The following is a 12,161-nucleotide window of genomic DNA, read 5'->3' on the forward strand; positions in this document are numbered from 1 at the left end:
CCTTTACCCTGCCTTCAGTGTAGGATACCTTCTGGAATTATGTCTGAAGATCTTTTTCCCCAACAGTCTCAGCTTCCACCACTCCCTAATTGCAGATGGTGCCCATTCTAACCTCCAGCCCATCTCTCTCTTCTGTGCATATTTTGTACCAACTTCTGAACATCTGGATGTGGATGTCCAACGGGCTGGCATGTCGAACTCAAAAACTGAACTTTCCTCTCATCCCTAAGCTTATTCTACCTTGTGTGCTTCCTATCCTTTTCAAAGTCACCATCATCGGCCAAGTTACCCAGGCCAGACATATTTCACTTGACCCAACTCCTCCTTCATCACTCTCTTCTCACTGGTTACGACTGAGTAAACTTGGGACAATTCACCCAGCATGCCTTATTTCTCTCTGCACGAAGTAAACCTTTGAGTCACCATGCTAAAGCAATGGGACCCAGTATCCCACACTGGTATACCAGGAGTAAACACCTGATCCAAGCTGGATCTTGGACCTGAGACCGCAGGGAACTTGAGTTCCATGTTATTCAGTGGTGGAAGCAGCAAGGTACAAGTCTGGAGTCACTGATGGTCACGTTTCCCACCGCTCAGAGAAACTAATCTGCAAAGAGATAAAAAGACACTAACACCAAGAGAAAAGATAGTGGAGAGAAACCTGAATGCATTTAAATGGGTGTTCTTAAGCCCCCGCTGTCTCCCTCTTCTTCCTGAAATTTGGTTCCTCAACTGAATGAAGTTCAGATGGCTTAAACCTTAAAGTGTGAGAGGTGGAGGGTTACACCTGAGACTCAAGAGGTAAGCAGACGCCCCTTAATGTGGGGCTCAAACTACATGAAAGGGTTTGAACTTTATCTTAAGAACAACGAGAAGATGCTCGGCAGGGAGTCTGCTTCTCCCACTGACCTCTCTACTCTCATGCTCTCTCTCTATCATTCTTAAAAAAAAAAAAAACAAAACCCAGCCAAACAACAACAAACAAACAAACAAAAACAATGAGAAGAAATTCAAAGACTTCAAGCAGAGAAACAACATGATCAATGAAGTATTTTGGAAAGATCACTTTGGGTGCATTATGGGGAAGGAATGAGGGGTGTCCGTTCAGAGGGCAAAACTCAAGGCAGAGAGACCAGTTAGGAGGCTGCAATTATGGAGGGGAATAATGATAGCAGCCAGGACTGGGGAAATGGCATGTGTTTAAAGAAAACAAAAGGTTTAATAATAGACCGGAAGAATCAACAGGTCATATACCAAGTAGCCATAAATAACCAGAAAGATACAAACACAAGCACAAGCAAACCCATTGGATTGGACCTTCTTGGAAACTGGAAGAGGTGGAGTCTGTGCCATTTTCTCCAAGGACACTGTTGTTGGACACTGTTGATTGCCTCTTTTGAAGAGCTGGTCCAGACCAGGTTGGTAGCTGTAGACCTTTCCAATCTCTTTCTCCTCATTCCTCCCTCACTTGGGTTGCTGGAACCTCAAATAGGTTTCCAGACCAAGAACGAATGGAAACGTGGATGAGGGTCATGAGAAGAGAAATCATGGCAGCCACAAAGCCTTGGTATCTTGGGCAAGACTGCTGCAGCTCTGCCCAGAGCAAAAACACTCGAGCCTTGTCAGACTGATAAAATACGTTAATTGATAGGACAATAAGAAAACAGAGGGGCCAGAGCAAATTTCTTGAACTTAGTTCAAAAGAGTGTTGAAAACAGAACTTCTTGAAGGACATTACATTGAAACTATCATTATGATGGATTTCTGTTGACCTTAACCGGATCTGGCCAGTCTCAGTGACTTACAGTAACCATGATGTTTGAATTTCATGAATGTAAGGGTGTGTATGTAAGAGAGAGAAAGAGAGTATTTGCCTTTATGATGAACGCCCCTTAAGAAAACTGTCACAGTGACCTTTGTTCTAAACTATCCCCTCTGAGAACTCTCAATCTGGGAAAAATACTATTTCCTTTTCAACTAAAAGATGGGAACATATTAGCTTAGGCTACAGTAAAATGTCATGTTATGGCGAAACATTCTCTTCCCTTTAGTAGAAATTACCTGTCATGAAATGCACCGGAAAAAAACAAGGAAGTGATTTTAAAGTAGTCATTTCCACACATAGGTTTTGTAACCTATGAGGCAATCTGAACCATCATCTTCTTATTCCTAAACTGGAGCTGAGACCTAGAAAGAGGAACCATCCTCTGTTAGTGGAATCTCAGATCTTCAAGCTGGACAGTGTAGATTTCCTCTCCTTATGATCTCATCAGGACTTGCCACGGCACAGGTGTTTGATATACTGTGGTTGAATTTTTGAAAGTGTATTTATGTTTTATTTGCTCACAGATACCTAATGCCAAAGCCATAGTATGTGGTTGGTAAATATTTGTTGATTGAATGAATAACTAATCCCAACCCAAACTATGGCACAATTGGTCCTCTGCATTCTTCAGAGACTTCTTCAGAGACATTCTTCAGAGAAGTTCGATGACTTCTCCATTTCAATGACATCCCTTTCCTTCCTTGTGCTATCATTCAAGAAACAGCAGTTATGTGCTCGGACTCTGGAAACAAATTTTTTTTCAAAACACAGATGGGGCTCCTGGTGGTTCAGTGGGTTAAAGCTTCTGTCTTCGACTCTGGTCATGATCCCAGAATCCTGGGATCGAGTCCCACATCAGGCTCTCTGATCAGCAGGGATCCTGCTTCCCCCTCTCTCTCTACCTGCCTCTCTGCCTACTTGTGATCTCTGTCTGTCAAATAAATAAATAAAAAATCTTAAAAAAAAAAAACCAGACACTTAGTTCTACTACTTAATAGGTGAACAATTCGTTTCACCTGTGTCTCAATTTCTCCATTGGTTAAAAATAATAAATACTACCTAGACTGGAGAGCTGCTGGGGGGTTTACATCAGACACAGAATGATAAAGCATGAGCACAGTACTTGCTAGGTGGTAAGCACTTAGTAATATTGACATACTTGTTTTTTTTTTAACTGCAACCACATTCAGACCTTGAACTTCTCCAAATATTAGGATACCCAGACACAAAAAAAAGCAAAATAAGCTTCCAAACCGGGTTTTGCCAAACCCTATGAGCTTCTGAAACTGTTTAATATCAATTTCATTTTGTGACAAATACAGTCGCTATGGGAAGGAAGGAGATGCTGAGAAAGTGGGTTCCTCACCTTCTTTCCCAATAAGAACAGGTTCACTTGGATTTATCACTCGGAGATCTTTTGAAGATTGAAAAAAAATTCCTCTACTAGAATCAAAGTTTGAAACCATGATCCCATACCATGTTGCTTCTCCTCATCCATTTTAGTAGGCTATGAAGAGAGCTCGGTCTATTCCTTGCCAGTAACTGGCTGGGTTATCTTGGGCAAATCACTTAACTTCCCTGCTCTCAACTCCCCATTCCATGAAAGGTGTAGTTTGGAAAGATAATGTTTACGGTTCATGTTTTCATGTTAGTTTTAGTTCTGGAAATCTGAGAAGAGTTGTTTTGAATAGCTTGATAAAGCTTTCTCGCCATTTAATGCTGGTAATCATTTAGCTACAATAACCTGGGGCACAATATATACACAGACACGTGTTGAATATTAAATGAGTGAGTGATTTGTTACTTAGGATGGTGATAGACTGTGCCTTGGCGGGGCCATGCTTTGCTTCAGTGTGCTATGCTAGAGTGTAACAGCTGTTTACTACTAGCTGAGGGCCTGGATGTCTTGCTTATTTACCAAAAAATTGTGAATCTGATTAACCAATTCTACCATTTATATCTCCGAGCATATTCCAAATCCATCTCTATCCTCCTTTAATACCACAGCAGACCACACCACCATCTCCTAGGCCAACCCTACAATGGTTCCTTAGGGTCTGCCTGCTTCCCACTCTTGTTAATTCCAATCTGTTCTAAATACATGCTCACTATTTCCTATCACTGGAACATGCATGTTTCTTTCAGGCACTATCATATATTTGGTTCTACACCCATGTGGTTACTTTGATTCTTCCAGGAGGCTATGAGCCCCTCCAGGACAGAGACCTCTTATTCACTGTTATAGCCAATACCTGCTCCCCAGCTCGTGCCTAGTACAAGAAGCCTTTTCATAAATAATCAATGAATGAATGCTCAAAGGCTCAGAGACCATGTCTTAATTTACTCTCATGCCATCAACACCATGGGCAACGGCGATGCAAAGCGAGCAATCGTTTGTTCCAGCTAAGATTCATTTAATGAAAGGATGACTCTCCTCTCTGGGTTTTAGACAAAACTGTATTTGAATCTTTTCCACTTTGCCAGCTGTGTGACTTTGAGCCTGAATTTCATTAACTGCAAAATGAGCAATAAGCTAGTGCTTATTGCTCTAGGGTTGCTTTAGGATGAGTGAAGGGCTCTGCACAACATCTGAGACAGTGTGTACACCTAGTATCCCCACTGGCACTGGGAGAAGGCTCAGGGAAGAAGTCTAAAAGAAGAATATGAATCCTCAACTAGGGAAACAAAACAAAACAAAACAACAAACAAACAAACAAAAGCAAAACCCACAAACCAGGAAGTTTTGCATACAAAAAGTCACAACTACCCTGAACTACTTTGCCTTAAGTATTCATTTGTATCCAACTTTCTATTAGAATTGTTGGAGAAAGAGACATGATGGTGGGGGTGGCTAGTCAACTTTGTTGTTTTGCCCTGTTGCAGATCCCTTCTAGCAATGACTTAACAGTCACGTGCCACTTGGAGTTGTTCAACTATACAGTAGGTAGTATTTATTAAAAAAAAAAAAAGTAGCAGTGCTCACAAGGATTAGGCAACTACTCAGAATCTAACCATTTAACGCATCATAACTTCAGGGTAAATAGTTGAATCTAAACACAGGCTGCAAAGGTCTGGACTTTGGCCATCATTTTTACCTCATTCCACCCCAATATTCTCCTTGAGCTCCCAATATATTTTATTTGAATTTCAGCCACAGGACTTTTGCACATGTGCTCCTTTTTTTCTGGACAACTCCCTCAGTTAACTAGATTCACCTTTATAGCTCAAGGTCACTTCTTCAGAGACTTCCCTGACCTCCAGCTTAAGTCTTAGAACCCTCTTACAGCCATTCACAGTAGGGTTTCACTTTGCAATTACACACCCAATTATGTGGTTATTTTGCTTCATGTTTGTCTCCGCCCGTAATTTGTACTCCGAGCCGAATCAATGAGTGTCTAGGTAACCAGGTGTAAGGCCAGGGCCCAGAATGGTTCCTGACCTGTGGGAGGTATTCAGTCAGTATCTGTTAAAGGAATGAATAAATGAAAGGTTTCCGGTACTAGTGGAGGGATCTGGGTATCCAAAGGAGGAAGTCGGATCTCTGTCTCTCCTCTCCCGCCGGAGTTAAAAGGTGAGATAGGGTACACACACCAATAAACATACAGAATACACAGAAGCAATGTCCCGCACCTCCTTCTAGCTGGTGGTCGATTTCTTGAACTAATCCTTCCCCAGCCAGAGTGTTCCGAGGAAGGGGTGGGTTTAAGGGCAGATACTGAAGGTGATCGAGTAGCTGAACAACGATCAGATCCCAGTGGAGATCCCAGTGGAGATCCCAGGTCCTCCGCAAGGCTGCAGAAGCCCAGGCTGCCGAGCTCGGGTAGGCCCCCGGCTGACCCCTCGCCATCCCTAGTACCCACAGCGGCGCGCTCTCATCAGCGCCCCGGCGCTGGGGCCAACGCGCCCGAGCGCGCCAGCTGCACCTCGGCCCGGGCACGCGCGATCGGCAGCCCCCAGCCTCAGCCCTCCCGCCCCACCCCACCCCCGACGAAGTCCGGCCCCCGCCTGCTACCCGGGCGTCGCTGCCGCTTCCCCCTCGCCGCCCCGGGGCAGTCCCGCGCGGGGCCGGAATCCGGCCGCTCACTCCTCCCAGGCGCCGCGAATCAACCCGGCGCCCGCAGTCGGCGCAGTCCTGTCCCGGGCCGGAGCATGAAGGTCGAGTTTGCGCCGCTCAACATCCCGCTGGCGCGGCGGCTGCAGACCGCCGCGGTGCTGCAGTGGGTCCTGTCCTTCCTCCTGCTCGGTAAGGACCCCGCGCGCTCCCGGGCGCCAAGATCCAGGCCAGTCTACTCGGTGCAGGGGGTCTCCGTCTCCTCCCTCGCCGACATTCCTTGTCCAAGGACGCGCTTAGATCCGCCAGCCCTTCTTTCCGTGTAAGTCAGAACAAGAAGGTCAGAGAGGGCTTTGGAGAGCTAACTTGGGACTCTTGGTTTTTCTCCCCACGTGCACCTCGTAGCAAAGGACTGTTCGGCAACTGTTTTCCCTGGGATTTTTTTTTTTTTTTTTGGTAATTGATGCCTACCTTACCTACAGTAAAAGGCACTGATGATAATTATGCAACTTGATGAGTTTTGGCAAATGGATACACTCAGATGTCACCAGAATCCAATCAAGCCGTGGAACATTGCACTATAGGCCTGCAAAGTTAGTAAACTCCTTTCCTGAATTGTCGACTGATTAAAAAACGACAACAACAACAATGCTCGAGTATTTACAGCCTGATTCCTTCCTCATCCCTCCCTCGTGACAAATAGCCGTGTACGCGTTTCCGTGTTTAAGATCCCTCAGGTGCAGAAAGGTACCTTTGTACAAGGAAGTCTGCAGCAAACATCGGTTTTGCTTGGGTGGCTTCTGTAGGTAAATAACTCGACCCAAGGGTGTGTTCTAGCGGGTTCCCAAGTTAATCCCATCGAGAAAGGCACCTTGAGGCTGTCGCTAGATGGAGCGGGTTGGGTTACCCGAGCGCTTTTTTTTCCTGGATGTTTGTTCAGCTCTTGGAGTAAATGGGGCGTGGATGGTATGAAACGAGGGAGGAATTACCGAAAACTTGCGCTGTTCTGAAGGCTAACAGCATTTGTATGCTATGTTAAGATCATGGGTTCTACCCTGTGGAGGCCACAATGATAATAATAATAATAAATTCTTTGCACTGTAGAAGTCTACAGTTTGGAAATGCTTTCATATTTTGAATGCCTGTGTCAGTGGTTCTTGACCCTGGTTACACATTAGAATCACTGGGGGAGCGTCTAAAAAATACAGGTGTTGGGGCTCCATCCCTAGTATCTTTAATAAGTTCGTTACAGAATGGAGCCCGTGGATCAATATTTTGTGTATCTATGTAACTATATAAATGTGTGTGTGTATACACACACAAACTCTCCAAGTGACTCTAGGGTACAGCTAGGGTTTACTGAAAAAGGAACTTCAAACCGGTAACTCATTAAGTCTTCACAGGCCAAACCCCGAGACAGGTGTGGCGGCATTACAGTCCAAGGAGCAAAGGACATCGCAACATTGACATCATAACAAACACTTACTGAGGGCTTAGTGTGTGCCAAGCCCTGTTCTAAGCACCATACACTATCAACCCTGTGATCTTCCCAACAACTCTATGAGACAAGGAGTGTGTGTCCCTGCACTCACTGGACAGATGAGGAAACTAAGAGGTGAAGTAAATTGTTCGAGGTCACATAGCTGGTCGGAGTGCGAGGAGCTGGGTGCAATCCCAAATATTCTACCCAGGGTCCCTGCTTTAACCACTGTGCCGCCCACTCCAATGGCTCGAACTTGGAGACTAACTTGCTGATCAGTCGCACACATCTGGTGGCCCACAGTCCTTTCCTTTTATGGCAGTCATTGTCATTGCTTGTATTTATGTATGTCTGTGGTTACTTGAGAAAGGTCTGCATGACTAACCTTGTCCACCAGCTCAATGTGGGAGCCTGGCCCCTGAAAGGCACAAAGTAAATACTTGTGGAATGACTGTCTCCACTGTGTCACCCAGAAGGGAGGCTCTCCGCTCCCTTGTGTCTCTAGTTGTATTAACCTGCATCACCCTCACAGCAACCATTGGAGGTAGGCCCAGCCCCATACTTGTTTTACAAATGAAGGTGCAGGGGTGAAGTCAGTTGCTCAAGGTCACAGGTGGGGGAGCCGCAGGTGTCAAATGTGAGTGAACCAGTGACTGAGGTATGACTAATGATTCTTAATTTGAGTAAGGCTAGAGTGGCTTGCAGACCATTTAAATGCCTTTTACCGCATGCATTTGACATTTTTGTTATTAGGAGCGTATTATTTTGTACTATATGTAGCGGTAATTTTTATTTTAAAACTTTCAAACATGCAGAAAGTAGAGAGAAGTGTGTGAATTCTCATATATACCCATTACCTGGGTTTATAATTATTTTAACGATTTACCATATTAGTTTTATCTATTGTTTTTGCAAAGACATTTAAAATCGTATATTTTAATCCTAAATACTTTGGTATGCGCATATAAGATTAAGTATTTTTTACATATTTATGGTACACATGTAGCATAATTAACAATCATTGCTTCAAATCATTTAAACTAAGTGCATATTTCCTAAACTGTGCCAGAAGTACACTTTTCTTGGTGATTTATTTGAACCAGGTTCTAAACAAGATCCTTGTGTTGCAGTTGGTCTTTACGTGTCTTTTAATTTAGAACAGTGTTCCCTATTTAACTGTCAGCGAACTGCTAAAAAAAGGAGATTACCTGTTCTGCAGGGTGTCTCCCTTCGTGGTTTTCCTGATTGCTTCTTTTGTAATGTTAACCTGTCCCCCAACACCCTGTGTTTCTTTCTTTCTTTCTTTCTACCCTGTATTTCTTCTATAGTGGAAGTTAGATCTAAGACTTAATGAGATTTTTAAATTTATTTTTAAGATTTTTATTTATTTGAGACAGAGCACGCAAGCTGGGTGAGCGGCAGAGGGAGAGGGAGAAGCCAACTCCAGCCTGGGATCATTACCTCAAGCAATGGCAGAGGCTTAACCTGCCACCTGGCCTGCCAAGGCTTGATTCAATGTAAATGAAACCTTTGTGGCAAGGCCTCTTCCCCAGGCACTGCTGTGTGCTTCACACTGCATTATGTCAGGGTGTACACAATGTCCAGTTGTCCCATTAGTAGTGTCTAAGTGTGATCGGTGGGTGCAGATAGGAAGTAATCTGAGGGCCGGTAATTGGCATGTGCAAGTAAAAGTTCTCCACTGACCCTAGTGGACTGCATTAATGATCCTTGCCTGAGTCAACTGCTACGTGGGACTGCAAAATGCTAGTTTTCTTATTCTGTCATTTACTGGCTAGAATTTCTGCAAAGAATAATTTTTCTCCATCATTTAGGGCCATTTGACTACACTGCAATTCAATTCGTACTGGAACGGTAGGATAAGAGCTTACTTCTTTCTTTCCATTTAATTATCAGTCTTGAAGGACGGAGTAGATGTAGAAGCTACTTTCAGTGGTGTCAAGGGAATTTTTATTAACTGTCTATTTTAAGACCTCTAAATCAAAATCTTGGAAAGCATTTTCCTTTCCAGGAAAAGAGTTTAAGCTATTAGCCCTTGAAATGTATTTTCAAAATCTCAGAACGTTTCATTCTTTCCTTGAAATAAATGTTTTATACCTGTCATCCAGTTTTATAACATTGTATTAGTATTAGGTGGATGACATTAATAATGATTTGATACATGTGTTTATGACAAAATAATTTTCACAATAAGTTTAGTTAATGTCTATTATCATACATAATTACAAATATTTTTTTTTAAGATTTTATTCATTTATTTGACAGAAGGATCACAAGTAGGTAGAGAGGCAGGCAGAGAGAGAGGGGGAAGCAGGCTCCCCGCTGAGCAGAGAGCCCAGTCCAGGCCTCGATCCAGGACCCTGAGATCATGACCTGGGCCGAAGGCAGAGGCTTAACCCATTGAGCCACCCAGGTGCCCACAAATATATTTTCTTTGTGATGAGAACTTTTAGCAACTTTCAAATACAATATAGTATTGTTGGGACATCTGTGTGGCTCAGTCGGTTAAATGGCTGCTTTCAGCTTAGGTCATGATGCCAGAGTCCTGGTATTGAGTCCCATATCAGGCTCCCTGCTCAATCAGCATGGTGTCTGCTTCTCCCTCTAGCTTTGCCTGCTGCTCCCTCTGTTTGTGCTCTCTCTCAAATAAATAAATAACATCTAAAAATATACACACACACACATATACACACAGTATTGTTGACTGTAGTCACTATGCTGTGCATTCCATCCCCAGCACTTACTTATCTTATAACTGGAAGTTTGTACCTTTTGACCCTCTTCACTCAATTTGCCTACCCCTCCACCCCCTGCTTCTGGCAACCACTAATCTGTTCTCTGTTTTTACAAATTCATTTTTTGGTTTTGTGTTTGTGTTTTGTGGGGGGATGGGTAGAGGGATAGAGGGGCAGAGGGAGAGGAAGAGAGAATCTTAAGCAGTCTCCACGCTGGTCATGGAGTCTTATGTGGGGGTTCAACCTCCCAAACCCGAGATCATGACCTGAGCTGAAACTAAGAGTCTGACGTTCAATGGACTGAGCCACCCAGGCACACCTATGAATTAGTTTTGTTTGTTTTCTTTTTAAAATTTCACACACAAGTGAGATCATACAATGTTTGTCTTTCTCTATCTCACTAATTCCACTTAGCCTAATGTCCTCAATGTCTGTCCAATGGTACCACACATGGCAGGATTTCCTTCCTTTTTTTTTTAATGGCCGGATAATATCCATGGACACTTAATGTCGTTTCCATGTCTTGACAACTGTAAGCCATGCTGCAGTGAACACGGTGGGTGGGGGGTGAAGGGCAGATTTCTTTTTGAGATAGTGATTTTGTTTCGTTTGGATAAATTCCCAGAGTGGGATTGCTGGATCCCCAGCCATCCGATCTTAATGTTCAAGAAACTGAACATTACCTACTAGTTTGTGGGCTACCAGCCTGCTAACTGGAAAGTAGGAAGCTGACAAAGAGAGAGCCAACATTTACTGACCGTCTTTTACCTATAACTGCTGTGGCAGAGAGGACTAGATTTCCTTTTTTAGATGACAAGACTGGAACGCAAGAGGTTAAGTGTCTTGCTTAGATGGCATTGGATTGGCCCATGATCTTCTACTGAGTGGGTTTATTTATTTACTTGAGCATTGTTCTTGAAGCATGGCTGACATACAGTTTGATATGTATACAGTTTGATATGATACAGTGTACAGTTTGATAAGCTGACATGTATCTCCCCGAGACATCACTACAGTGAGACAATAAACATCATCCCGAAGGTTTGTCCTACCCCTTTTGTAATCCCTCATTCTCCATTGCCCTTCATCTCCTGTGTTTTCTCTCCTACAGATTGGGTTGCGTAGTGTTTCATATAAATGGAGGCATGCCATAGGTACTCTTTTTTGGTCTGGTTTTTTTCACCCAGCATCATTATTTTGAGATTGGATCTTGTGTATAAGTAGTTCACTGCCTTTTGTTTTGAAGGCGTATTCTAGTGAAGGGATACATTGCAATTTGTTCATCTGTTGGTGAATAGTTGGGTTGTAGGTATTATGAATGATACTGCTGTGAATTTCTGCCTACAAGTCTTTGTATGAACACGTGCTTTCTTTATTCTTTATTTCCAAACCTGGGAACAGAATGGCTGGTCACGGAATGGTATGTGCAGGTTTAACTTAAAAAAGAAAAAGATTTTGTCTATTTATTTGAGATAGAGAGAGAGAGCACAAGTGGAGGTGGGGAGGGGAAAAAGGGCAGGAGGAGAGGAGGAAGAGGGGAGCCTGAGACCGGACTCTGAGATCGATCATGACCTGAGCCGAAGGTGGATGCTTAACCAGCTGAACCACCCAGGTACCCCAGGTTTAACTTTCTAAGAAACTGCCAAATTTTCTTCCCAAGTGGTTGTACCATTTTTCTATTCATACCAATAGTGTATGAAAGTTCCAGTTCCTCCAGATCCTTGCCATCACTTGATATACCCATTTTTTTAAAATTTTGGGATTTAATGAGTGCGCAGTAGTGTTTCATTGTGGTTTTAGTTTGCATTTCCCTGATGACTAAGGACGTTGAGCTTCTTTTCATATACTTATTTGCTATTTGTGTATTTTTCCTTTTGAAGTACCTGTTGAAATCTTTTGCCCATTTTTACTTGGGTTGCTTGTTTTCTTTCTATTGGGTTTTAGAGAGTTGGTTGTGTTCTTTGGGGTACAAGTCTTTTGTCAGGTATATACTTTGTATAGAATTTTCTTTCACTCTAGGGCTTATCTTTTCATTTTCTAAACTGTCTTTGA

The 12,161-nt window shown here is 43.3% G+C and overlaps 1 protein-coding gene across 2 annotated transcripts in view; it reads left to right on the plus strand.

Moving 5' to 3' along the window:
* Positions 1–4,075: 4,075 nt before the first annotated feature.
* Positions 4,076–12,161, plus strand: part of MOGAT1 (monoacylglycerol O-acyltransferase 1) — a 43,551-nt gene continuing 35,465 nt past the window's right edge. The window contains exon 1 of one of the 2 annotated variants that reach the window (XM_059393582.1): positions 4,076–6,068. In XM_059393582.1, the coding sequence (XP_059249565.1) occupies positions 5,975–6,068 (94 nt within the window). In that variant the 5' untranslated portion in view covers positions 4,076–5,974. The remainder of the gene's footprint in view (positions 6,069–12,161) is intronic. The other variant, XM_059393581.1, reaches the window with a different exon arrangement.

This window comes from Mustela nigripes, chromosome 3, assembly GCF_022355385.1.
Source record: "Mustela nigripes isolate SB6536 chromosome 3, MUSNIG.SB6536, whole genome shotgun sequence".
NCBI classification, from domain to species: Eukaryota; Metazoa; Chordata; class Mammalia; order Carnivora; family Mustelidae; genus Mustela; species Mustela nigripes.